Below are 26,424 nucleotides of genomic sequence, written 5' to 3'. Positions count from 1 at the left end.
AGTCAAAAGGTTGCAGAATTAGCTCGGGGTACACGAACTTGAGAGACATACATTTTTACTCAATATAAATCTTCTAATTTAGGTACCAAAGGTAACAAACTGTCTATCAGAATAAGAGATAAATCTACTTCTGGAACTTGTAAGAGTATTGGAATATCCTTAGCAAAATGTTTTATCGCAGCGGCGTTATCAGCATTTAATTTTCCATTGAGTATGATTCCTAAAATTTTAATATTTCTGCTTCTCAAATGTTCTATACTCAAAAGAGTGTGGTTTATAGTACCCAATTCGCTTCTTGCAACTAATATAACAGGATAATTTAGCTTATGAATTAAGTCTGTAATAATCATTGTTTCGTTAATTGGAACAAATAAACCACCTGCGCCCTCCAATACTAAAGGCCGACCACTTTCACTGAATCTTTGTGGAATTACAAGGTCTTCTATAGATACAGTGGCATTTTCTAAAATGGAAGCCCTCCATGGAGATAATGGTTCTTGTAATTCGATCTGCGGAGGTTCAAAATGACTGTCTGATAAACCAGTGAGATGTTTCACCGTAACTGTATCAAGTTGACAAGAGTTTAACCCAGTTTGAATAGGTTTCCAATAATTTGAACCCCAAGCCTTAACTAATAAAGCAGAAATAAATGTTTTGCCAACATCTGTGTCAGTCCCTGTGATGAAAACTCCATCCATCCTTAGTAAGTAGTAACAGATTTTTACAAGAGGACGTCTTACTCTCCAGATAACACAACGTCGCACAACCATGACTCGGAGTCATCTATACTCACTTCTGGGCTACCATCTCATTCCAGATCTCGTTGAGTCATTTTTTGAATCATCTTTTCTCGATATAGAACTACAACTAAATAGCCTTATCAATTTTTAATTTTTACATCTAGATAGTTCATATGAATAGTAACCATATAAAATGGAAGATATAGATTTGGAGTTTGACAGGAAGCACATATGGCATCCTTATACTTCAATGGTAGATCCATTACCATGCTATCCTATTCAGTCAGCTAATGGTGTATATATAAAGACATCGGATGATAGGGAATTAATTGACGGCATGTCGTCTTGGTGGTGTGCAATTCATGGCTATAATCACCCTATCTTAAATCAAGCCTTATTGGATCAAGCGTCTCGAATGTCGCATGTTATGTTCGGTGGCATTACTCATGCACCTGCCGTTAATCTTTGCAAGAGGCTCATTAAAATGACACACCCCAAATTAGATTGCGTTTTTTTAGCAGATTCGGGTTCTGTTGCGGTCGAGGTTGCATTAAAGATGGCTTTGCAATATTGCCATTCAAGAGGTCAGTTTTCAAAAAAGAAATTTCTAACTATAAAAAATGGGTACCATGGCGATACCTTTGGCGCAATGTCAGTGTGTGATCCTGTTAATTCAATGCATACTTTATATACTGATTATGTTTCCTCTAATCTATTTGCTGAAGCACCTCAGCTTCAATTTAGGGATAATTGGAATGAAGGCGATATAGAAAGCTTCAAGACATTGATTCAAGAAAATCATCAAAATATTGCTGCTGTAATATTAGAGCCAATTCTTCAAGGCGCAGGAGGAATGAGAATCTACCATCCTCAATACCTCAAGCGAGTAAGGGAATTATGCGATACTTATAGTGTTCTTTTAATTCTCGATGAAATTGCTACTGGGTTTGGTAGAACTGGAAAATTGTTTGCATACGAACATGCAGATATTTATCCAGATATTCTTTGTCTAGGTAAAGCAATAACCGGGGGATACTTGACTTTATCAGCTGTAATTACCACAAGAGAGGTAGCAGATACAATAAGCTTAGGAAAAGCTAAATGTTTTATGCATGGCCCGACTTTTATGGGCAATCCTTTGGCTTGTCATGTTGCGAATAAGAATTTGGAAATTTTGGAACAAGGTAATTGGAAAGTTCAAGTTGATAAAATCGAAAGACAACTTTTATCTGAGCTTCTTCCTCTAAAATATATGGGATGTAAACTAGTAAAGGACGTTAGGGTGCTAGGGAGTGTTGGAGTGATAGAACTCAATTCTGCCATTGACATGGTTGCTGCTCAGAAACAATTCGTTGATTTAGGTGTTTGGATTAGACCTTTTGGGAGATTAGTATACATTATGCCACCTTACATTATATCCGAATCAGACTTGGCTAAGCTTATTAGTGCAATGGTTTTTGTGGTTAAAAATAATTGTTAAAGTATTAGTATAGATTCAACAGAGTGCGACCTTTTGCAGTAAATGTTCGTGGTATTTGTAATTCGTTCGTGTATTATCATTTCTCGGATTTAATTCGCACCTAAGAGCTGTCAACTCGAAAGGGCTCGGAGTTCAACTGTCAAGTTCGGTTATAAACGAATTCTCGGATAATCACCGAATTACTCATAAATGAACCTTTCTATAAAAGGTGGCAGAAGCGAACATGGTATATGGGAGATGAATTTATAGTAGTCAAGTAGATATGAGTAATGGAGATGATACGAGAAACTCTGCAAAAATCGATGAAAATTTATATCCTGAAGAAATAGACATCCAAAAACGACTATTTTCTTTCTTGTTTTCCAAAAAAATTCCACCTTTACCATCATACGATGAAAGAAAACTTTACCCTGAACATAATGCTAACTGGGTTTCGAGAGTATTTTTTTGGTGGTTAAATCCCATTATGTCTGTTGGGTACAAAAGAACTTTACAACCCCAAGATTTGTTCGTGTTAACTAAAGATATGACAGTTGAAGAAATGACCGAGAAATTTACTTCACAATATCAAGCAAAATGTGAAAATTATTCAAAGGCTAATTTAGACAAAAAAAATCACAAGGAAGGCGAAATATCTCCTAATTATATTTGCGCCCAAACCTTATTATTTGTTTTCTGGAAGCCTTTTTTGTTATCATGTATTTTCATGACTTTATCAGGAATTGGTTCAACCTTAAATCCATTACTTTCTAAAAAATTGATCACTTTCGTCGAAAAAAAGGATAGCGGAGCTGAAAACTCAACTGGAAAAGGGATTGGGTATGCCTTAGGTACGACTGGAATTCTATTTGTGTGCGGTTTACTCCAAAATCATAGTGTACAGAAGGCGATGATAGTTGGTGCCAAATGTAAAGCTATACTAACCAAAGCTATTATCGATAAATCTTTCAAATTAAGCCTTAAATCCAAACATCTTTATCCATCAGGAAAAATCACATCAATGATGGGAGCAGATTTAGCAAGAATTGATTTGGCAATCGGTTACATACCAGTATTAATATCCTGTCCGGTCACTGTTATTATTGCTATAGTAATACTTATTATAAATATTGGGGTTTCGGCACTTGTTGGTGTTGCTCTACTAGTTATATTCGTGGTATTATTGACATTCTGCACTAGTAAATTGATAAGAATAAGACGCTATGCTAATAAATATACAGACCAAAGAATCCGTTATATTCAAGAAGTGTTGAATAATCTAAGAATGATTAAATTTTACTCTTGGGAGTTACCATATTTCGATCGAATTGCTGGTATTAGGAGGCTAGAAATGAAAGCAATATTTAAAATGCAAGCATTAACGAATATTGTTACGGCGATGGCTATGTCATTTACTACTATTTCATCAATGGTTGCTTTCCTTGTGCTTTATGCCCTTAGAAAAAACAATAGAGGCCCAGCAAGTATATTCTCATCACTTTCGTTGTTTAATGTTTTAGCACAACAGGTGTATGTACTTCCGCTAGTACTTTCTACTTGCGCTGATGCATATGTGGCATGTACTAGAGTTCATGAGTACTTATGTTGCGAAGAGACAACATCATCAGAACAAAGTTGCTATCTCGATGAATCAAGGAAGATTGAAATGAACAAAATAAATGCTGCTATAGTAATGAAAAATGCTTCATACAATTGGAAGTCATTTGATAATAATGATGAAGAAATCATACCTGAAAGTCTGAGTGATTGTTCTATTGAAGTCAAAGTAGATAATGAACGCAAAATATTTAACGGTTTGAAAGATATCAATTTAACTATTTACAAAAATGAATTTATTGTAATAACAGGATTAATAGGCTCAGGAAAAACATCATTTTTAAGTGCTCTTTCAGGTTTAATGAATAGAAGTTCCGGATCAGCTGAAATAATGGTACTTTATTATTCTGCAGTCAGCCTTGGATTCAAAATGCTACATTAAGAGACAATATTCTTTTTGGGAGTGAATTTCATGCGGATAGATATGAACGTGTGATGGAGGCGTGTTCCTTATCTGCTGATTTAAAAACTTTATCAGCCGGGGACAAAACAGAAATTGGGGAAAGAGGAATAACATTATCTGGTGGACAAAAAGCCAGAGTAAACTTGGCTAGAGCAGTTTACGCTAATCGTGATATAATTTTAATGGATGATGTTTTGAGTGCAGTTGATGCAAAGGTTGGTATAAGTATCATGAATAAATGCATTTTAGGGCTATTAAAACATAAAACAAGAATTTTGGCCACACACCAGCTTTCACTTATTGATTCAGCTGATCGAATCATATTTTTAAATGGAGATGGTACTTACGAAATTGGTACATTTAAAGAATTACAACTCAACAATAAGCGATTCGTTGAACTAATGACCCATAATTCTTTCAATAATAATGAAGATAAGGTAGAGGATGGTAACACTGGAGATCTTGATTTCGTGAAAAATACTAGCAAGGATAAATCATTACAGGCATCAGAAGGAAAATTAATAGGAAAAGAAGTACGAGCTGTTAATAAACTTAGTTTACAGATTTACAGGAATTATCTAAAGTTTGGATCAGGAGTATTAGGAATGTTAGGTTGGTGTGCGATTTACTTTTCGAACACTATATTTGCAACATTTTCGCAATTATTTTCTAATGTATGGTTATCTTTCTGGGTCGATCATAGGTTCAGTAAGTCTTCTAATTTCTATATTGGTCTTTATGTTATGTTTTCAATTTTATCTGTGATTTTCTTGGTTATCGAGTTATTAAGCCTTGTTTATTTAATTAATACCGCCTCCTTAAAGTTGAGTTTAATGAGTACGAAGAATATTTTACATACAACAATGTCGTTCTTAGATACAACTCCAATCGGGCGAGTTTTAAATAGATTTTCAAGAGACACAGAAATTTTGGACAATGAAATTGGGAATCAATTAAGAATTACAAGCTATTCGCTTTCTACTATCATCGGTGTTATAATATTATGCATCATATATTTGCCATGGTTTGCAATCTCTCTTCCACCCTTAGCCATTATATTCACTTTCATGATAAGCTATTATCAGGCGTCTTCAAGAGAAGTTAAAAGATTGGAGTCGGTACAAAGATCGTTTGTGTATAGCATATTTGGAGAGATATTAGGTGGAATGGAAACTTTAAAGATATATCAAGTTGAAGATCTGTTCAACAAGAGATTAAGCAAGCTGATCGATAATATGAATGAGGCTTATTTTGTAACTATCACTAACCAGAGATGGCTAGGCATACATTTAACATTAATTGCATCTGTTTTTGCTCTCATAATAACGATTTTATGTGTACAATCGGTATTTAATATTAATGCTTCATCAGTAGGGTTGTTGCTATCATATATCTTGCACATAACTACCCAACTAGTTCAACTAATGAGATCCATTACAAGAGTTGAAAATGAAATGAATTCAATGGAGAGAATAAATGATTATGCAGTGAATTTGGTTCAAGAGGCACCATACGAAATAATTGAGACTACACCAAAGCCGGAATGGCCATCTAAAGGGGAGATTCAGTTTGAGAATGTTTCTATGCATTATAGGGAAGGTTTGCCATTAGTATTAAATGATTTGAACTTTAAAATACAACCAAATGAAAAGATAGGGATATGTGGTAGAACTGGAGCAGGAAAGTCATCAATTATGACGTGTATGTTTAGGTTAAATGAACTTCAACAGGGCAAGATTTTTATTGATAAAATAGATATTTCGTCACTTGGACTTCGTGAATTAAGATCTAAATTATCTATTATTCCACAAGACCCAATTCTTTTCTCAGGCACTATTAGGAGGAATTTAGATCCATTCAATGAAGCAGATGATAAGATCTTGTTGGATGCATTAATGAAAGTGGGCCTAATAAATGTGTCTGAAAGGGAAATTATGTCACTGAGCTACGAATATGATTTACGTAGCAAGTTTCATTTGAATCATATTGTAGAAGAGGATGGCACTAATTATTCGCTTGGTGAAAAACAGTTAATTTCATTTGCTAGAGCGTTGGTAAGAAATAGTAAAATTCTCATCTTGGATGAAGCTACATCATCAGTAGATTATGAAACTGATGCAAAAATACAATCAACAATAGCCAAAGATTTTAAAGATTGTACCATATTATGTATTGCACACAGGTTAAGAACCATTATTCAATATGATAGAATTTTAGTTCTTGACAAAGGCAATGTCAAGGAATTCGATAAGCCATTGGTATTATTCAAACATAAGGGGATCTTTAGAGAAATGTGTGATAAATCAAACATCATCGAAAGTGATTTTGTAAATCAAGCAGAAGAGAACGGAGAGAGTTAAAAAATAGTTAACAGACTCGTATATAATCTATATTATTGATCCTACAATGATAAATTAAGCATCGAATCGTTAAAATCACATATTGAGTTACTATATATTTAGAAATAATTAATTGATAATTACCGTTAAAAATTTTTTTTAAGCACTACGTGACTTATAACAAAGTTTGACCTAAAGCACATCTTCCAATAGCACAAGCAGCGCTGACAGTATCTAATACATGGTTGTCATTTTCTCCTAATAGAGGGTTTGTCTCAACAATATCTAAGGAAGACAATAACCCAGTCTCCGCAACTGCTTCTGCAACAAATAGACCTTCTCTTAACGTCAAACCACCTTCCACTCTGGTACCGGTTGCAGGTACAAACGATGGATCAATTGCATCAACATCGTATGATAAATGAATCGGGCAATCTCTATTAGGGTTAATTTTGTCCAACGCCATATCAATAACCTTACCAATACCATATTTATCGACATGATACATAGAGAATGCCGCTATGTTGTTTTCTTTCAAAATACGCTTTTCTCCCTCATCTACATCTCTTAAGCCTATGTACGCAATTTTGTTGGCTTTCAACAACTGAGGCACCCAGCTGAATTCCTTTGGATATGAATCACTATCCAATCCCATGACAAACGACAAAGGACAGCCATGCAAGTTACCCAGGTCTGTTGTCTTAGGCGTATTTATATCCGCATGTGCATCCACCCATAAAATGCATGTATCTGGGTTGTGTGCCAACATGGCACTCACAGTGGCCGTACCAATAGAGTGATCTCCACCCACGGTTATAGGCAATCTTCCATTACCTGCAATGCTTTTGACGGAGTTATGAATTTTTTCACAGCATTCGCTCACAATCTTGGTATTCTTGATACCATATTCATCCTTGTCATCGCTTTTACTTTTCTCGTAATTTGTACTCTCTAACGGGTTTTCTAATTCAACATTCCACCCTAACGACTGAAGTTGCTCCTGAAATCCCGCCTTTAAAATATATTCCGGTCCTAATTCCACTCCACCTTTTGGTTGTCCACCTGAAAAAGGTGCCGTCACAATAGTGGCTTGTTTCTTTGGATGATATTTGAATTCAACTATTTTGTTAGTCTCGTTTCATTTATTATATTCCTCACTAATTAATACATACCTGACATATTTAACTTTACTCTTTATAATAAAACTAAAAATAATAATTCCAGGATTATTCGAGGAGACTAGCCAGTTTATATATGGGATTTCAATATCTTTCGTTTACATTACTAAGGACAGTTGATACCGAGACGTATCAGGACCATCGCCGTTTATTTCCATGGTCCGAAGATTCTGCTTATATGAGAAGGTCACACCGATGCCAATAAAATTCGCGGTGAAATGCTACTTTTGTTTGATTCTTGACCCCATCTTCTTTAAGATGTGTCTGAGATGTCGTTAATCAATAATATTATACTCGTCTTGTCATGCAATAATAGTTGTTTCTTCCTCGAAAAACTCCACATTAGGTATTTTGGAGTTCAACTAGGTATTGTTAAGGTCTTTTATTCTTATTGCCGCTTGTTGCCAAATTAACCACGGGGCGAATCAAATTTCCTTGTTAGCAACAATACTACTGGAGGTTAATCGTGACGTACAATATGAACCATCAAATGTAAGAGTTCGCATTGATTACGTGGCCAACCCTTTTAGGGTGGTTGAAAGAATCGAAACAAAAAGGAGGGGATAAATTGAATTTAAAGATCCATTTATGGACTAAAATACATAATAAATGCGAAAGAGCTAGGTTACCCCATGGAAGTATGCGTCTTTGTAGTTGGACTACGTCATGATCTCAAGACAACGAGTCCGAGGAGATACATATTCTAATATCGTTTAAGGCCATGTTTAGTAGTTTATACAATCTAGTTACATAAGCCATATATGAAACTTTTACTTGAATAGAAGCGTTTGAGGTATATGTAGAATGGATGAATGAATTTAGTCGCATACTTGTTTCCATGTAATTGTAATACTCTGCCACTTCGGACCCTACTACCTTATAATATAAACACTTGATACGTTGGCACACTGCCACTCGCTCGGAAGTAATGGAAACGTTCCATAGATTCCTGTATGCGAGTGACTCCCTCATCGCATTACACGTGTAAACTGACACAAGCAACAGGTAATAATGGGGGAAGAAAATGTTATACGTTGATTTGGTTAATTCCTTCTACACGTGTATGGTAAGATATAACTGTGTATACTAGCATTGATTTGACTTAATCCCATCGATACCACAGAGAGAGGTGACTGCTTGGTTGTTTTTAATTCCTACTTTTGCTTACTGATAATTTACCTATTCCTTTAATCGCCCAATACATGCTACTCAATAATGAAGTTTGGTAAAACATTATTAGGTCACCAAATACCGGAGTGGTCCATATATTATATGAATTATAAACACTTGAAGAAAATAATCAAAAGCATTGATGAAGCCTCAGATTTTGAAGATGATAAAATTGCAGACTTGATCTCAAACACACTTTCTGAATTCTTCTTCGAGTTAGATCGTGATATCGAAAAAGTTGACGAGTTTTACAACAACAAATATAAAGAATACGAACGTCGTTTATCGAAAATTGTATCTGTATTAGGATTTAGTGATAATAAGATTACTCGTCAGATTGAATCCAACGATGATTTGGATGAAATTATTTCTATATTGCTCGAGTTAAGGACTATTTACCGTAATTTGAAGTGGTTCGGTGAATTGAACCACAAGGGGTTTGTTAAGATTTTGAAAAAATTAGATAAGAAATTATTGTATTTGCAGAAGTCGTACAATAATCGCTTGGCAGTTGGGGAAACCCCGATTCAATTGCCAAACTATAATAAAGAGACCTATTTATCCACCAGAGTTAATGCTTTGCCATTTGTGAATAAAGGTGAGTTATTAGGAGGGTTAGATACGATTAACAATATCTTAAATGAACTAGGGGAAATTCAAATTAGTAACGATAGCTTGACTGATCAGCTAGATTTTTTGAAAATCGGAAACAGGCGTTATTCCCTTGACCAAGAATTTTTGAAGCAATTTGATAAAGTGATTGAAAATGATGATTCCTCAAACATTCATACTGAATTGAGTAAAATCACTCCAAATAAGTTAAACCTGAGATTTTTAATTTCGTTATTAAGTAAAGCATGTTTGAGTAATTCGCTCAATTGTATTGACTACTTATTTAATTACTTGATTAAATTTAACCAAAATCAAAACCTACCTACTATCAATTCATTATTTGATCAGTATGATATTAGTGGCCGTAATTTTTTTCATCAATTCATTGTTAGTTTGGGCAAATCTCAAGTTGCAAATGAAAAGAAAAGAAACCTGCTTCTTCCTGGCGAGTCGTCTAAAATAACTAGGCTTTATGGTAACAAAGGTGGCCCCGATGGTATTCAACTTAATCCTATTAGAACTGATGGTATTCAGTATATAATGAATAAAATTGACTCTGAGGATTTCGAATTCAAAAAGTTGATTATTGCCAGAGATAACTACTCAAGAACTCCTTTGCATTATGCTGCTCAGTACGGTTTAAAGGATATCTCTCAACTTTTGTTGGATTATTTAAAAAAGTGGAGCTTGATCGATAAGAATGTCCCTATTGATGATGTGCATTATTGGGGAGATCAAGAGGGACTAACACCCATTCATTTATCAATTATAGGTAAGCATCCTAAAACAACTGATAATTTGATTATTTACAGTGCTATTCAAGGATTGACTTGCCCTAATTTATTATTGCTAGCTGTGAGATTGAATTGCCTTGAAATCTCACAAAACTTAATCAGAAAGAGCAAAATTAGTGTTGACTATACTGATTCACAACATAATAATGAAACAGCCTTGTACATTGCTGCAAAATTGAATTATGCAAATATTGTTGAATTTTTATTACAAGAGGATGCAGATACAGAAATATGCGAGGCACTTTTTGGTTGGACACCGATTTTCATTGCAGCATCGGAGGGGTTTAAAGATATTGTTAACCTTTTGATAGATTATGGATGTAAAATAGATACTGTTGATTATTCAGGTTGGTTCCCAATGGAACATGCAAGCTTAAGAGGCCATTTAGGGGTTGCGGATTTATTGAAACCAGAAAATGAACAGTTATTACTACATGATATCTATAATCCTTCGAATAATTTAGAGAGATTTTCTAACGCCTCGTTGAAAAGTCCCTCCACTATATATTCAAACAATTCAAAGGATGAATTGGCACTTTCAGCTAGTAGCATTGATAAGTTACCAGAGCCAAATAAAGCTGCAGTAAATGAAGTTTATAAGCAATTGAAGCAACTAGATTCAAACGGGCCTACTAATGGAACAGTAAGTCCCAGATCGAGGTCACCAACAAACAGAAAAAAATTTAAACCAATTAAGTCTTTTGGCCATCGTTATTTAAATCCTGATGAATCATTACTCTTGATTACTTTGGGTACAACTGATTTAAGAGACAATGATCCACCTATTGAGCTAAATAATATTTCTATGGCCAAGAGCTTTTTCACAGAATTAGACACAGCATTATCATTATGCATTACTTGTCGTAACAGAAATGATTCTCTGAACGAATTAATTGAGCCTCCAATGATTATTGATTTACCATTGGAAGACCACCATGGAAGTGCGACAGATCCTTTGACTTTTAAGTTGACTGATAACTTAAATCCAAATGATGTCATAGTTACATTTGATATTATCCCAACTTATCAATATCCAAATAGTAGAGAGTTAAGTGGAATTACTCCAAACAAGAAACATCAAAAAGTTTTAGGTAGAGCTATGGCCTTTTTGAATGATGTATACACAAATGTTGGGCCGAATCTAAGATCTTTGAACAATAAAGTATCTGTGCCGATTTTCGAATCTAACACTTTGGATTTGCTAGGTAAAATTAGATTTGAATACTTGTGTGTCAAGCCATTTTCTCACCCTTCAATGAACATTACTAGAAGTGATACCTACTGGAAGCAGTTGGTCTCCACAAGAGTTATTGGCCATAGAGGTTTAGGAAAAAATGTTAGTAATAGAAATTCATTGCAATTGGGTGAAAATACAGTAGAGTCTTTTATTGCGGCAGCCTCGTTAGGTGCGTCATATGTTGAATTTGACGTGCAATTGACAAAGGATTTTACAGCCGTTATTTATCATGACTTTACAGTAGCTGAATCAGGGGTTGATATTCCGATGCATGCCTTAACCGCTGAACAGTTTTTGAGTTTGAGTGAAGTTGAAGATCACCATATTAAGAATGAAAAAAATAAGAAATCTGTGAAGTTTGACTCTAAACAAACCCAATACTCATTGGATGATGAAATTTTGGGAAAAATAAACCGTCCAAGATCAATGTCAACATACCCATCAGCCCCCAACTTCAATAGAATATCCCATGATGATTCAGATGAGTTCGATGATGAGATAGATAAAGAGTTCAAAGATCAAATAAGTAGAAGAATGAAATTAACTAAAACGTGGAAGGATAAAGGGTTTAAGGGAAATGCTCGTGGATTATCAATTGCTTCGAATTTTGTTACATTAAAGGAACTATTTAAGAAACTACCTAAGAATGTGGGGTTCAATATTGAATTAAAATATCCTATGTTAGATGAGGCTGAAAGTGAAAGTATGGGAGAGATTGCTTTTGATATGAATTTTTATGTTGATACTATTTTGAAAGTTGTTTTTGATGAGAATACAAACAATAGAGATATATTATTTTCTTCCTTTCATCCAGATATTTGCTTACTATTATCGTTAAAACAACCTACCATGCCAATTTTATATTTGACAGAGGCAGGTACACAACCAATGGCGGATATTAGGGCCTCATCCTTACAAAATGCTATCAGATTCGCTAAAAAATGGAATTTATTAGGGATAGTTAGTGCTGCAAAAACTTTAGTCAAGACTCCAAGATTGGCTCAAGTTGTCAAATCTTCAGGCTTAGTCTGTGTTACCTATGGGATTGAAAACAATTCACCAGAATATGCTAAAATACAGATGAAAGCTGGGGTTGATGCAGTTATTGCCGATAGTGTTTTAGCTGTCAGGGAAGGTCTAAGAAAGGATCAAGAAAATTTGAAAGAGGTAGTAGAAGAATCACCGGAAAGTACTTAGAGGGCTCGATTTTTTGTGTATAGGTTATTTTTGTTTAAATAGCTAGATTAGATATATCGTTTTTGTGTTTGATTTGCGCAGCTAAACGGGTAGGTAAATTTCAATATCTTAAACCTGTAGTATATAAAACTAATGAAGAGTTTTACATAATGTCAGAAGGAGACACAAGAGATGATTCTTCGAAGAATCATACTGATGAGTCAAAGATTCTGAACGCATCAATAAACTCAGGAATAAATGCTGTACATGTTAACACAGCAAGAGAAATGACTCAATTACATACGAGGGCAAGACTACCAATACATTTACAAGCTAAAAATGAAAATAGAAACAGTTCTATGCCTAAGCCACAGAGAAAACCTCTCATGAGTTCGACATTCCCAAAATCAAACTCTAATGTATCAATTCCAGCTAAATCACACACAGGCTCATGTAATAACCCTCAATGTACTCATTGTGGCCAAGTAATCATCCCTTCGCCAAAATCATCATTACCCATACAAGATCATCCATCAATAACTGTAAACGATTGGAGCATATTCACTATAAAAAGACCAATATTGAATTCGACAGAATTAGATGATTTGGCTGATTCTAGATTCGAGTTTCCATTACCTGAAATGATATTTGGAAATAATCTTGTGAAGCTTGTCAACGATAAGGATGGATCCTCAATAGAATTTAACGCATTGGATGCATTAGATTCTTTGGATGAAGAATCCAGCTTGAAAGTCAGTTATCATAAGGAATGGTTGGAATCAAGAAGATCACCATCCACGGCTTCCTCGTCAGACATTATAGATAAATCCGAAAAGGCACAGAAAGAAATCACCAATAAAGACTTGAAAAAATTAACCGATTTAGATTCGCTAAAGCCATATGATTGGACATATTCAACTAACTATAAAGGAACCATAAAAAATGTACAGTTCTCAGAAACAGACGAAAAGATTCCAGTAGAAAAATTATTGAGACCTGATCCAATATTGTTCTTCGATGAACTGATATTATTCGAAGATGAATTGGGTGATAATGGTATCTCAATGTTGTCAACCAAAATTAGAGTTATGCCAACATGCTTACTATTATTATGTAGATTTTCCTTAAGGATTGATAATGTTATTTTTAGGATAAGGGACACCAGAATTTATATTGATTTTGATACTAATTTGATCTTGAGAGAGTATAAAGTACAAGAATGCTCTTATAGTGAGGTATTAAAAAAGATATCTAATAAGAGCAACAACGATCCAAAGAAGTTATTAAGGGACACAATGTGGGTGTCACAAAATATTCCAATTCTAAGTTGTACAGTTGAATCCAATACTATATAGTTACTCGTTGTACTTTATATAGGCTTATGATAGAATTTATATTTGGTCGTTCATTTACCATTTCCAAAAAATTATTCTCGAAATTTTCAGTCGAATTACTACTACTAAGGTAACAACTGAAAGATACATAGTAAAGGCTGAGAGTATGTTTAGGAGATCGTTTAAAGTAGCTAAGAGTTCAATTTCTGTGTCTAGAAGAAGTTTGCACGAAGTGCCAGTCTTGAAAAATCAAGATAGCTTCTTACAAAATGGTATTGAAGGTTTGTATTCGCCTAAAGGTTTCAAATCTTCTTGGGTGGATTACCAAAAATATTTAACGTTGAATTTAACTTTACAAACTAATGGTACTGAAAACGAATTGAGAACTCCCTACCAAATTTTATTGCAAACAGCTAAACAAACGACAGAACAACATACATTTCATTTTGCTTCCCAAGCTCACAATAACCATTTTTGCTTTGAACAATTAGCAAATAAGACAGAAGCACAAAAGACAAAGCCATCAAGATTCTTATTAGAAAGATTGGCAGACCAAGATTTTGCTAACATAGAATCTTTTCGTGATCATTTCTTACTAGTTGCCGACTCATCATTCGGCCAGGGTTGGGTTTTTCTTGTTGAATTACCAGACAAATCAGTCAAAATCGTGAAATGTGGTAATGACGGCACTCCATATTACTATGGAAAAAATCAATCATTAGATTTGAATGGTGGTATTGATGAAGGTAGCTTCGAATACTTAAATAATTTAAAGCATTTGGCAAGCAAACAAGAAAGGGATTTTAGTTTACCATTATTAGGTATTAATTGCTGGGATGCCGCATTTATTAATGATTATGGAGTTACTGGTAAAGCCGATTATCTTTCAAATTTTTGGGATTGTATTAACTGGGATGTGGTAAATAAAAGGTTATTCCAGGTATGAAAATAAATATTGTTGCATGTACATAGTTAGTATAATTTAATAATTATCAAATCAATCATTGCTGCTAGTATCACTCTCAATTTCTAACTCATCTAAATCAATCATATATAATTCTTCAAGTTCAAAATTTTTGAGACTATTGACGTTGATTATCAGTTGATATTTTGATATTTTCAGTGATATGTTTTCAATTTCAAAGAGGATTCTCCGTAAAGACCGATCTTGATACCAATCAATTGGGAGACTGATAATAAAGCTGGATAAGAGTTCACAAATTATTGAAATATATGACCATTCATTAACTAAAGTATGAAACTTTTCATAAACTCCATTATCATTTTCGTCTAGAAATTCTTTGATCTGATCTCTCTTCAATTTTAGTAATATAGTATGCTTCTCTTTCAAATTAACACTGAGGTTATTCAAGTCTTTTAGCTTGGATTGTAATTCATTGTTAAGAGTATTAGAAATTGAATAAGCCAATTTATCTAACGTCTTGTTATTCTTATTTAATTCCTGATAAGATTTTATCAATTTGTTTACATTTGCATTTTTATCATGTTCATTGATTGAATATAAACTGGATAAATTTTGAGATATATTCATCTCAGTCGTAGTAATTCCAGTATCTAGTTTATGAATTGATCTTAAAATAGGTAAAGTTATCTGTAAGTAATTATTAAGCAATAATCTTGTCTTGAAATTATCGACTTGTAATTCATAATATTGTCGTATAGCTTTCAATTTTGATATTTCGTCATCTTTTGCATATTCTAATATCGGAATCTTATCAAGTTTATTATTAAGAATTTCATGATATTGCTCTTCAATTTTGTCAACAGATTGTCCGTTCAATTCATCAAGTTTGTTCAAGTATGTTAGTTTGTTTAATTTTTGACTAAGTTCGCCATGTAGTCTATAGTACTCTTTCTCAAGTTCCATGGACTTGTTACTACTAGTAAGCTTTATGTGATTTTTAGTTATATCTGGAATACCATAATGATGATCAAGAATCGATGTACTAGCTAAGAGTGAATCACATTCCTTTGATAGTTCATTGGACATTGTACCGATGTATATATAATAAAATATGTAAAATGTACTTTCAATATCGCACTAATGTTAAATCTCATGAAATAGTTTGAATCAGTAAAAAAAGATAGATATCAATTTACAGAACAATCATCAATGTCAGAAACATCAATAAACCTTGTCAAGGATAAATTATTGTCCATAGCTGCATCAGGGATTTATGTAAATTTTCAGCCTGATGTTTTGCAAAACACATATAATGAAATAACTCTGTTTTTATCCGTAAATGCAGAATCTATTGATACAATTGAGTTATTCAATTTGTACGAATTGCAATTCTATATATCATTAATGACAAATCATGACGTGGAAGCCAAAACATGTTTAGATAGGCTTGTTGATCAATTTGGATCTGAAAAATCACAGCGAGTTAAATTGTTACAATCAATTTATTTTGAAGCCATAGGCGACGATGAAGCGGCGATGAAAATGTTAGGACAAAATGCAGACGAACTAAAACTATCTCGAAGATTAGTTACCTTCAGTAGAAAGCCTGATAACAATGAAGACTATATTGCCAGCTTAAATTACTATCTAGATTTACAACCATCAGATGCTATTACATGGGCAGAGTTGGCAAATGAATATAAAAAGATTGGACATTATGAAAAGGCTATACATTGCTTGCAAGAAATTTTATTACAAGAACCATCTGCTTACAACGTATTCTACAAAGTGGGATTATTCTACTATTATAAGTTTTTACAAGAATTCTCCAACAAGACACTAGATAAAAAAGACAGACAATTAGAAGCAATCTCAATCTTAAACAATGCGAAGAATAACTTCTTGAGATCGATTGAAATATGTGACAGCTATTCCTCGAGTTGGTTAGGTATCTATTTGATTGCTAAATCAGACTTCAATCAGACTTTGTCGAATAAATTGGCCGATAACAAACAAGTGAAGACCTATTTAAAAGAGAATTTAAAATTAGAGGTTATAAGTAAACAAAACGTCATTAAATTGAATGAGCTTAATGGCGAGGAAGAATTTACTAAATTTTTAAATAAGTATACATAGCATAGATGGAACTTAGTCTACATGCAACCTTTATCAGTGGCAATTAATTGAATTGGTTATAGCCTATAAAATCATGACAATATTTTCGCCTAATCTGATCTCTTACATGAAAAAATGTTGAACACCAAATCATTTATTAATAAAAACTAATAGAACACCCTAAATATTTTAAATACCCCCAAACCACTAACTTAGTGAAATAAGCTAGAATAATTCATTAAAGCACCATTAACTTCAATTACATAGTAAGCAATTGGTTCACAAGCTAAGAGTGTCCTGATTTACTTCTTTTCAGATCCGCAAGTGCAGTGTTCACACTTACAGTCAGATCCACAAGTACAGCCCTTTGATTCTTCGGAGTTGTCGACGATAATTTTTTGAGTAATAGAAGCCATTTTTATAATCTTAATTAATAATAATAATAATACTCTTCACCAATGTTTCAGTGTTGGAGTCTTATTTATACCCTTAAAATTTCGGTTTTGTGCTGCGTGACTTTTGCTGCATTTACAGCTGAACTCCCGCACGCATGACTGTTCAAAGCTAAATTGTCTCAGTAGCCTAAATCTCAAATAGCTATTTGCACGTTTGCTAGTGAGTCCAACAGGCTGTTTGGAGCTCATATACAGAAGCTGCTGATTACATGAAATGGTAATTCGCAGCTCGGCTGCTCTGTATAAAATTGCTATTAATTTTTGAGGATAGCTTGTCTACAAAAAGTCATGAAATAAGTTTCTATTATAATATATACTATATATGTAAAGAAAATGCAATTGGGTTAATAATATAAATTAATGAAGACAAATATTGATAAGAAAACAGTTCTACGTATAAGATAAAAAAATTAGAATTCACCTTTGTAATTTAAGTCTTTTCTGGATAAAACTTCATCTAAAATACCAGAAGCTGCTGCAACCAAACCTAAGAAAGGTCTGGAAGGGTCTAAGACCTTAGATAAGTATTCTGGGTGATATTGAGTACCACAGAAAAATTTATGATCCTTCAATTCGAATAATTCCATTCTCTTCTCAGTTTCATCCTTACCAATAAACTGTAAGCCCTTGGCTTCTATTTCGCCTATTAACTGAGGATTGACTTCATATCTATGTCTGTGTCTCTCTAAGACAGACTCAGCACCACCATATAATTGTCTTAATTTTGACCATTCCGAGCCTTCAGTGAATTTGGTGCTGTGGATCCCTAATCTCATAGTACCACCCAATTTAATCTGGTCGACGTCTGGCATGTAAACAACAGAGGCGGTTTTTTCTTCCACAGTAGCATCAAATTCCATTGAAGTTGAATTGGTGTAACCTAAAACATTTCTAACGAACTCAATGACAGCAATTTGCAAACCTAAACAAACACCTAAGTATGGGACATTGTTTTCTCTTGCGTATTTGGCGGCTGCGACCATACCTTCAATACCACGATTACCAAAGCCACCTGGTACCAATATACCATCAGCTTGGCAAATTGAGTGCCAGGCCTTGTGATAATCAGCCAAGTTGTTTTCTTGTGACTTTTCTTCTAAGTCAGTAGATTCAACCCATTCAATTTTCAACTTTCTCTTGCAGCTCATAGACGAATGTTCTAAAGCCTTAATAACTGACAAGTAAGAATCTTTTAAATTAGTATATTTACCAACTAATGCAATAGTGGTGGTTTCGAAAGAGTTGTCATGCTGAGATGTTAAAGTTCTCCATCTAGTCAATAAATTTTCACCTTTCAACAAAGCTTCCTTGGTCAATTTGCTAGTATCTAAAGCTAACTTCTTTTCTAAGAATTTCATCATTCTCAGTTCCTTTAACAATAATGGAACGTGATAAGTTGAGTTAACATCATGAACAGCAATAACTTGTTCAGGACCAACGTGACAAAACATTCCAATCTTTTCAATAGTCGCAACTTCTAATTCTTCTTGACATCTACAAGCAATCATATCAGGAGTCAAACCTAAAGATCTTAAATCTTTAATGGCAGCTTGGGTTGGCTTCGTCTTTTGTTCTCCGTGAATAACAGGAACTAATGAAACATGAATCAAAGCGAAGTTTTCAACACCAACTCTGAACTGAAATTGTCTCAAGGCTTCAACAAATGGAGCACTTTCAATATCTCCAACAGTACCACCTAATTCAATGATACAAATTTCGGGTTCTAATCCTGAATCATCAACTGGAACAACAGCGACTCTTTCAATCCAGTCTTGGATTGTACCGGTGACATGAGGAACAACTTGAACGGTTTTACCCAAGTAATCTCCCTTTCTTTCTCTTTCGATGACATGAGAGTAAATTTTACCAGTGGTAATATTGTGATCCTTAGTCAATGTGGTATTTAAGTATCTTTCATAATTACCTAAATCCAAATCGACCTCCCCACCATCATTCAAAACAAAACATTCACCATGTTCTAAAGGAGACATGGTACCAGCATCGATGTTCATATACGGATCAATTTTGATAGAAGTCACTCTATAACCTAATGTTTTAAATAATAACCCAGTGGAGGATGCTAAAACACCCTTACCGATACCAGAAATGACACCACCAGAGACAACGACGTATTTCATTCTCAATTATCTAAGTTTTTTGTAGTAGTATTATGAAAGTTACACTAATAAAGAAATATGCGAATTATTCAATGTTTATTAAGAAGCTATAGATACGCCCTCTTAAATGAATTATTTAAGCGGGAGGAAAGAAGTAAAAGGTTCTTACTTATATCTTCGGGAACGATATTCCTTTTTATAATGGAGATGAGCTGCGATAAAAAAATTCAAAAAAAAAAACACGTTACGCCGTAGCCGGTAGACTAACAAATGCGGAAGTAATTGAAATTTCTGGCATGTTTGCTAAATTATACACCTCGTTATACTGTAGGCTTTTTTTAATAGTTGAGTATTTGAGGTACCTTGATTTAGCATATTATATATGAGTTGATATATGCCTCTTTCTGAATAGAAAGAAATAAGTTAGCCTTGGACTCAACAATCCGAAGACAAGCTTATCAAGATGGCAAAGTGGTTAATGGTGGCTAATACGTTCGACTCCTTCGCTGTATATTCAATGCTAAATAATTATAATGCAGTATGGCCATGTACCATAGAATCAGACTATTTTTACGCCTCCAATTTGAGTACCATCTTCATTCATTAATATTTGGGCTCTTCCTTGTTTGATCAATACTCCCTTTAATATTCTTACGAGTAAGTTGTAGTCTAAGTCTTTCAAATCTTCATCAACGCCAGAATCTTCCAGCTTAGTTAATTCGTAAACAGTAAGAACAGAACCCAACTGGCCGGTCCTTTCAACAAAGTCATGTAAAATATTGGCCCATTCAACCAAAGTTTTCCAATATATCAATATTCCTGCTTCTGGTTGCTTTGGGTTAATATATTCGGCTCTATGAAGTTTATGAATTAAATGCTTAAATATCATTGCTTTAAAGTCGTCGCTCACAGATCTGTTGATATTCCTATTCTCGAATAATGGCGGTACTTCATTAATATCCACATCATTCAATTGTGTATGCAATATGGCTCCCTGTAAGGATAACGAAGTAATCTTGTAATGCTGACAATATGATAATATTATTTCCCCCCACGACTCAAGCTGATTATGTAGTATAGTCAAGTTAGGTTGCTTGGTATATAGAGGAGGAAATGCATGGATTTTTGGGAATTCGAACACGGTAGACATATTCAAAATCCTGTACTAGTCATGTAAAAGGGTTCGTATAGACTAGAAGGAATTAGCTTTTGATTTTTGATATGGACTCACGTGCCAATATTAAAACAAGTTCTAGCACCTCTAGCAAGTATTTGACTACATCTAAACATATTCTACGTATAGGATATTTATCGTAAACCTTTTATTTTTTGTTTATTAACAATATCATCGCTAGAGAGTGTAAGTTATAAACATTTATGATATAAAACACACCTGACTATAACCGGAACTTAAAATTACAAAATGTTATTTATTTTTCTAAGTTAAACAATTGTTTGTTTGATTAATCAAGACGAAGTAAACTTAAGCTTCAGCCATGTCTCTTAAACGACGAATGGTAGATCTAACGGTAGCAGCAGCGGCAGTAGAAACAGTGTAAGCACCACCAGCAACAGTCTTACGACAAGATTTACAAGTCCAGATACCAGCAGCACCTCTTTGGACAGTTCTCTTACCACAGAATGAACAATCGTATTTAGCGTGTTGTTGGACTTCCAACTTCTTGGTTTGTCTTCTTAATGAAGAACCGTATCTGACACCGAATTTACCGGTAATACCAACCTTCTTAGTTCTCTTAGTCCTATATCTCTGTTAGTATATTGCTCGAAATACTTTTGAATCCACTGTGAAATTTCACTACAATAAATATCTTGATAATTTGCCATGCACTGAAAAACTTTTCAGTCCTTACAAAACGAATGGTTCTAATTCTTTGCTTCATAAACTTATGTTTCCTTCTTGTATCTATCCATCTCCCTATTTGAAAACTCCAACGTTCTATTCTATGTTCTTATTATTCGGTTCGAAAATTAATTTTCATATTTTATCACTGTAGTTTAGAAATTTTTCACTAAATATATCAATCCATCAAAACACTAATAAGTAGAATACATGACTTCATCAAGATGTTCATTGTAATGTTCTCCTTCTCTTCCTCTTATGAAACATACATTTTTAACTATAATTGTCTATGGTAATTGACTATACTAGTAACAGAAGAAAATAGCTACTAATATTTCATGTCTATAATGATAGAATGAGACGAAACCTCACTCATTAAATCGGGCGTGTACCATGCTCAATAAAAATTTACCTGAAAATTTTCATCACAAACTTGAACCGATAAAAAATGACAGAAATCATGCTCAACAGATTAAGCTCGTGACTCGTCTTATTTTATAGGAGTGAAACCCTAACACTTTTTGTGAACCAGTTTTTGGTAGTTTACATGTTGTTCTGGTAGTGATAGATATACACCAGTTAATTTAACAAGTTTGAGTTTTGATAGGCATAGAATGATATGTTAGATATAATGGATGATGAAGATATCAATAATGATTCTTTTATGAAGTTTATTAAATCAGATCCTGATGAGGAATCAATGTGTAAGATTACTTTGTGACTGGGCGGCTAAATGATAATTTAGTAGAAACGGAAGGTTTCAAATACTAATAGCATGTAGGTAATACAGAATCGGATATGGATGAACTAATGGGGTTTGGAAGCAAAAAAGATGATTTTTTGGAAGATCCAGGTAGCTGTAGGACTACTGAATCAGATGGAAGAAATTCGCAACCAAAAATGCATCGAATGGCGGAGGACAAACAGCATCATTTTGGAATAAGTTTTCTTAAGAGCTCAGACTATGAACCTAACCTGAATATGGAAGATGGGGAAGATGTATTTTTTGGAGGCTTTCATGATGGTCCTGTAATTGAGGGTATTGGCGGTGGGTTGGGGCATAAATCGTATTGTAAGCGTAAGTTGGAACTGTCGCATGAATTGAATAAACGACAGCGATGCATGGATCCTCAAAATGATGGCAAAAAAAGGTCTATTCTTGACAAAGTATCTCATTCACTGGGTATATGGGATAAGAATCTAGGAATAGGTATTGGCTGCAAAAGGTATGGCCGTGATGGCTCTCCTAATGGTGCAGAAATCAATGGGGATTTGTACAATAATCCTAAAATATTTAAGGAAAAACCTACGCACAATACTGCTCTCTCTCGGGACAAAAATGCTTTATATGAAAGATATGATGTCGTAACAGGAACCATACTTCCTCTTGGATTGAAAGATGTCGAAAAGAAATCAGAACCATCTTTAACATTTCCGTTAGCAGACAGTGGAAATTATTTATTAGGAGAGCCTCTCAGAGATATTATTAATGATACTAGTGGAATTAATAGGGAAATTGAACCATTGTTAGTTAATTATAATTATGAGAGCAATTTGCTGCTGATAGGTAATTACGATAAGGAGAATGTGATTGATCCAAGAGTTATATTCAAGTTTGAAGCAAACCCAAGTCATCTGAGAGATGTCAAAAAAATCTACAACAATCGCCTGTCTATCCCACTACCCCAAGAAAATAATACCACATTAGCTTGTTTGGATATGAACAAAAACGCTAAACTTGATACGTCTGCTTCGAAGAAGTTTCCCTTGATTGCAGCAGTTGATGAAAATACAATTCCACCTCCAAAAAAAACAATTATGCTCACATATCCAACTCCTGACCCCTTACCCGAGAGAGAATCTGGTGCTCATATTTACAATAAGGGGGGTCTTTATACCAATAATATAATTGAGTATGATCAGAAAGAGATTAAAAAAACGGATGAAACAAAAGCAGCTGCTAAAAATAAGCCTAAAATCAGTCAGAAATTATTATATATTCATAACCTTTCTCGGTCAAGCAACACAAAAATTGATGAAACTGTCGCTTATCTACATTACAAATTACGAAGCTATGAAAATATGGCAGTTCTGACAAGAATTAGGAATATATTACAAAGCCATCAACTGAATTTAATAGGTATTTGTGGCCAACTTGGAATTCCTGAATTATTAGTTCCTCGACGTACAAATTAAAGATTTTTATCATATAAATCATCTATATAACAGAATTTGTTTCCATACGGAGATTATATATTTGTCAATTTGCGATTAAATAAGACGATTTAACTATGTAGAGAAACTATGAGAATTAAAGTAGTTGAGATATACCCGAATATGTTATTTTTATGCAGGGGGATTTCTATCCCGAGGAAATAAATCAACAGGTTGCATTTCCACGTCATCGTCGTCTTCTCCTTCTCCATTAACGAATTGTATGAGTTGATCGCCATTAGGGAAAACTGCTGGCTGTTCTATTTGAGGAGCATTTTGGGGATCTTGGTTTAGTTGATCTGGTTGTAATTGGAGATCTTGTTCTTGCATCTGCCGTTGGAGCAAACGTTGCTGATGATGATTTCGAATTAATCTTTGGAAGTGCTCTCTCATTTCTTCGGGGCCCATATTACCTTCGTTCAATTCTCTGAAGATTTCTCTATTAATTTCAGCCACCTCAGGGTTCCCCACTTCACCACCTTGTAGCACTCCTAGGCCACGCTGTCTTACCCATAGATTCATTTCTTCGTCATCCATATCATTTCCTCCATTCATAAATCTTCGTCTTCTTTCATGAAATAATGCATGCATGTCACCATGGTCAATCAAATAAGATCTGTCTTCCATTATTTGATTTAGATGGTTTCTTAATTGGCTAACTCCATGTCCAGAAAACACGCAGAATGAATTTTTCTGTTGTTCATTGAAGTCTGGCGGCGGATCACGGCAGTATTGTGTGATTTCTCTTCTCAAAAATGCCGAAATGCCTGTCAATGATAAATGTGTCAACTTCGGGCAATTCTTCAACAATAGATAAATTGGGCCTATAGTTAAATTTGTACAATAAGATAAATGAACTCTCTCTAAGCAGTCTTGTTCACCGCGACGTCTTACTAATTCTAGTATTCCACTATCTGATATTAAGCTGCATTTGACCAATCCTATCCGTCTTAATTTAGGTAAATTTGCCAATTCGACTAATGTCCAATCAGTTAATTGGGAACAACAAGCTAAATCAATGTATTGAATCCTATGGCAAGACCTTACCAACGACGCCACTCCAAAATCTGTGATTAGACCACAATGGCCTAAATGAATATAATGTAAACTCCTCCCTAATTGAGATAAAGCTCTCAATGATGCGTCGGTTATTTGCATACACTTTGACAAGACAACATTCCTCAATCTCGGAGCACACATCACAAGCTTCTCAATTAATTTATCAGTTATTGCGTTACAACCAGTTATGTCAACTATTCTAAGCTTTTCTAGATAATATTCACTAGGAAGTAGCTCGAATAATTTATCTGTAACACCAGCTGCATTACTTATCCGAAATTCTCGTAACTGTGATAAATTGAGGAAAATTAGCTTCAAATACTTATCAGTAACATTAGGACAGTTGTGTAAATCTATTTCGACTAATGACTTACAGTTTTCATGCATTACTTCTATACTTTTATCAGTGATGTTCGTACTACCATTGAATTTTACTCTTTTAAGCATAGGACAAGATTTTAATAGTTTAAGAATTGCATCTTCGGAAACACTACCACAACCAGGGGCATACAAGCCCTGTAAGCGTGGACAATTATTCGCCAACGCAAGTATTATATCATCATGAATATTTGTTACTCCAGTTAAATCTATTGATTGCAATTTTTCACAGTTTTTTAAGACTGCAGTTATTGGACTATAAGTCAATTTTGTACAATTGACTAGAGTAAGCCTTTCCAATTTAGGACATCCAACAAACAAATTCAATACATCATCATCCACAAGCTTAGTCATAAATGATAAATTTAGCCTTTTAATAAATGATCGATAATCCCAATGGGTTGCATCTTTTGGAATTTCCATTATTGCTTTGATCTTCTTGAAAGAGCTATCGTTTTGCATATTGGGTCTAAACCAAAGGATCTCAATTATCAAATCAGCAAATTCATGGCAAACTGTTAATAACGAATATAATTCCTTTCTGTCAAGATGATGGAATATCTGCAATAAAATTTCGGTCGGGAGATTCAACAAAAGTGAGTTTTTGTAATTCAACCTTTGAATTTCAGTTCTCTGGTTCGAAGTAGAAGACTGACGTCTCTCAATTATTGAATTACGTAACTCCCTATAATCGCTACTCGAATCATTATCCATTTGAAATTCAAATTCTTGGTTAACGCTGCTGCTATTACTACCGTTATTGCTATTCAAATAGTTGTTATTATTCTTACTCCGGGCAAGCATTTGCGAAAATGAAGGCAAAGTCCTGCTGCTATTGCTTGCATTATGTGATATATCATTATCTTCTATAATGTTATTCGGAGAACGCATTTTCATGGGGGTTATAATATTAAATGGGACTTAGTAGTCGCTCTATGGAACAGTCTGATAATAATTGAAATTCGATGAAACAAACTAATGATATCAAATACACTTGAAGATTCTATCTTTTCTTAACTTTTATAATTGAATCAGATGCCAACTGGAATACTGGCGGTAAACTTAAAAGCAAATTCACACCACGTTAAACAGAATCCTTATGAATTCAAACAACAATCACCACAATTAATATTGCTTTGATTCTATGCTAACTGAAGACTAGCTTAAAGAAAACCTAATGCTTTAGTTTTATTCTTACTAATGTCGATTTAATGATATTATATGATCAATACATATGTGAT

At 34.1% G+C, this 26,424-nt stretch overlaps 15 protein-coding genes across 15 annotated transcripts; 8 read left to right on the top strand and 7 right to left on the bottom strand.

Annotated features, from left to right (window-relative positions):
- Positions 1-59: 59 nt before the first annotated feature.
- Positions 60-698, bottom strand: AC631_01820 (dethiobiotin synthase; the record flags this gene model as incomplete). Its single annotated transcript, XM_015610650.1, has 1 exon — positions 60-698. The coding sequence occupies one exon, from the start codon at positions 696-698 to the stop codon at positions 60-62; it is 639 nt and encodes a 212-aa protein (XP_015468553.1).
- A 235-nt stretch (positions 699-933) lies between these two features.
- Positions 934-2,220, top strand: AC631_01819 (adenosylmethionine-8-amino-7-oxononanoate transaminase; the record flags this gene model as incomplete). Its single annotated transcript, XM_015610649.1, has 1 exon — positions 934-2,220. The coding sequence occupies one exon, from the start codon at positions 934-936 to the stop codon at positions 2,218-2,220; it is 1,287 nt and encodes a 428-aa protein (XP_015468552.1).
- Positions 2,221-2,482: 262 nt separating this feature from the next.
- AC631_01818 (ABC transporter transmembrane domain-containing protein) lies at positions 2,483-4,198 on the top strand (the record flags this gene model as incomplete). Its single annotated transcript, XM_015610648.1, has 1 exon — positions 2,483-4,198. The coding sequence occupies one exon, from the start codon at positions 2,483-2,485 to the stop codon at positions 4,196-4,198; it is 1,716 nt and encodes a 571-aa protein (XP_015468551.1).
- Positions 4,199-4,251: 53 nt separating this feature from the next.
- On the top strand, positions 4,252-6,579 carry AC631_01817 (uncharacterized protein; the record flags this gene model as incomplete). Its single annotated transcript, XM_015610647.1, has 1 exon — positions 4,252-6,579. The coding sequence occupies one exon, from the start codon at positions 4,252-4,254 to the stop codon at positions 6,577-6,579; it is 2,328 nt and encodes a 775-aa protein (XP_015468550.1).
- A 154-nt stretch (positions 6,580-6,733) lies between these two features.
- On the bottom strand, positions 6,734-7,327 carry CAR1 (arginase; the record flags this gene model as incomplete). Its single annotated transcript, XM_015610646.1, has 1 exon — positions 6,734-7,327. The coding sequence occupies one exon, from the start codon at positions 7,325-7,327 to the stop codon at positions 6,734-6,736; it is 594 nt and encodes a 197-aa protein (XP_015468549.1).
- A 1,624-nt stretch (positions 7,328-8,951) lies between these two features.
- GDE1 (glycerophosphocholine phosphodiesterase) lies at positions 8,952-12,746 on the top strand (the record flags this gene model as incomplete). The annotated part of the gene is made up of 1 exon (XM_015610645.1): positions 8,952-12,746. One exon carries the CDS (start codon positions 8,952-8,954, stop codon positions 12,744-12,746), a length of 3,795 nt encoding a protein of 1,264 aa, XP_015468548.1.
- A 149-nt stretch (positions 12,747-12,895) lies between these two features.
- On the top strand, positions 12,896-14,080 carry TIP41 (Tip41p; the record flags this gene model as incomplete). Its single annotated transcript, XM_015610644.1, has 1 exon — positions 12,896-14,080. One exon carries the CDS (start codon positions 12,896-12,898, stop codon positions 14,078-14,080), a length of 1,185 nt encoding a protein of 394 aa, XP_015468547.1.
- Positions 14,081-14,225: 145 nt separating this feature from the next.
- Positions 14,226-15,005, top strand: AC631_01813 (mitochondrial 37S ribosomal protein mS42; the record flags this gene model as incomplete). Its single annotated transcript, XM_015610643.1, has 1 exon — positions 14,226-15,005. One exon carries the CDS (start codon positions 14,226-14,228, stop codon positions 15,003-15,005), a length of 780 nt encoding a protein of 259 aa, XP_015468546.1.
- Positions 15,006-15,056: 51 nt separating this feature from the next.
- On the bottom strand, positions 15,057-16,070 carry AC631_01812 (uncharacterized protein; the record flags this gene model as incomplete). Its single annotated transcript, XM_015610642.1, has 1 exon — positions 15,057-16,070. One exon carries the CDS (start codon positions 16,068-16,070, stop codon positions 15,057-15,059), a length of 1,014 nt encoding a protein of 337 aa, XP_015468545.1.
- A 123-nt stretch (positions 16,071-16,193) lies between these two features.
- On the top strand, positions 16,194-17,120 carry AC631_01811 (uncharacterized protein; the record flags this gene model as incomplete). The annotated part of the gene is made up of 1 exon (XM_015610641.1): positions 16,194-17,120. The coding sequence occupies one exon, from the start codon at positions 16,194-16,196 to the stop codon at positions 17,118-17,120; it is 927 nt and encodes a 308-aa protein (XP_015468544.1).
- An 844-nt stretch (positions 17,121-17,964) lies between these two features.
- URA7 (CTP synthase) lies at positions 17,965-19,692 on the bottom strand (the record flags this gene model as incomplete). Its single annotated transcript, XM_015610640.1, has 1 exon — positions 17,965-19,692. One exon carries the CDS (start codon positions 19,690-19,692, stop codon positions 17,965-17,967), a length of 1,728 nt encoding a protein of 575 aa, XP_015468543.1.
- Positions 19,693-20,230: 538 nt separating this feature from the next.
- On the bottom strand, positions 20,231-20,821 carry AC631_01809 (ESCRT-II subunit protein; the record flags this gene model as incomplete). Its single annotated transcript, XM_015610639.1, has 1 exon — positions 20,231-20,821. The coding sequence occupies one exon, from the start codon at positions 20,819-20,821 to the stop codon at positions 20,231-20,233; it is 591 nt and encodes a 196-aa protein (XP_015468542.1).
- A 333-nt stretch (positions 20,822-21,154) lies between these two features.
- Positions 21,155-21,958, bottom strand: RPL43A (60S ribosomal protein eL43; the record flags this gene model as incomplete). Its single annotated transcript, XM_015610638.1, has 2 exons — positions 21,155-21,431; positions 21,945-21,958. The coding sequence occupies 2 exons, from the start codon at positions 21,956-21,958 to the stop codon at positions 21,155-21,157; spliced, it is 291 nt and encodes a 96-aa protein (XP_015468541.1).
- A 372-nt stretch (positions 21,959-22,330) lies between these two features.
- Positions 22,331-23,728, top strand: AC631_01807 (uncharacterized protein; the record flags this gene model as incomplete). The annotated part of the gene is made up of 1 exon (XM_015610637.1): positions 22,331-23,728. The coding sequence occupies one exon, from the start codon at positions 22,331-22,333 to the stop codon at positions 23,726-23,728; it is 1,398 nt and encodes a 465-aa protein (XP_015468540.1).
- Positions 23,729-23,878: 150 nt separating this feature from the next.
- On the bottom strand, positions 23,879-26,074 carry GRR1 (SCF ubiquitin ligase complex subunit; the record flags this gene model as incomplete). Its single annotated transcript, XM_015610636.1, has 1 exon — positions 23,879-26,074. The coding sequence occupies one exon, from the start codon at positions 26,072-26,074 to the stop codon at positions 23,879-23,881; it is 2,196 nt and encodes a 731-aa protein (XP_015468539.1).
- Positions 26,075-26,424: the final 350 nt, after the last annotated feature.

This window comes from Debaryomyces fabryi (assembly GCF_001447935.2).
Source record: "Debaryomyces fabryi strain CBS 789 chromosome Unknown contig00027, whole genome shotgun sequence".
NCBI classification, from domain to species: domain Eukaryota; kingdom Fungi; phylum Ascomycota; class Pichiomycetes; order Serinales; family Debaryomycetaceae; genus Debaryomyces; species Debaryomyces fabryi.
The sequence above is the reverse complement of the archived record's forward strand: the minus strand, read 5'-3'. Positions and strand labels throughout refer to the sequence as shown.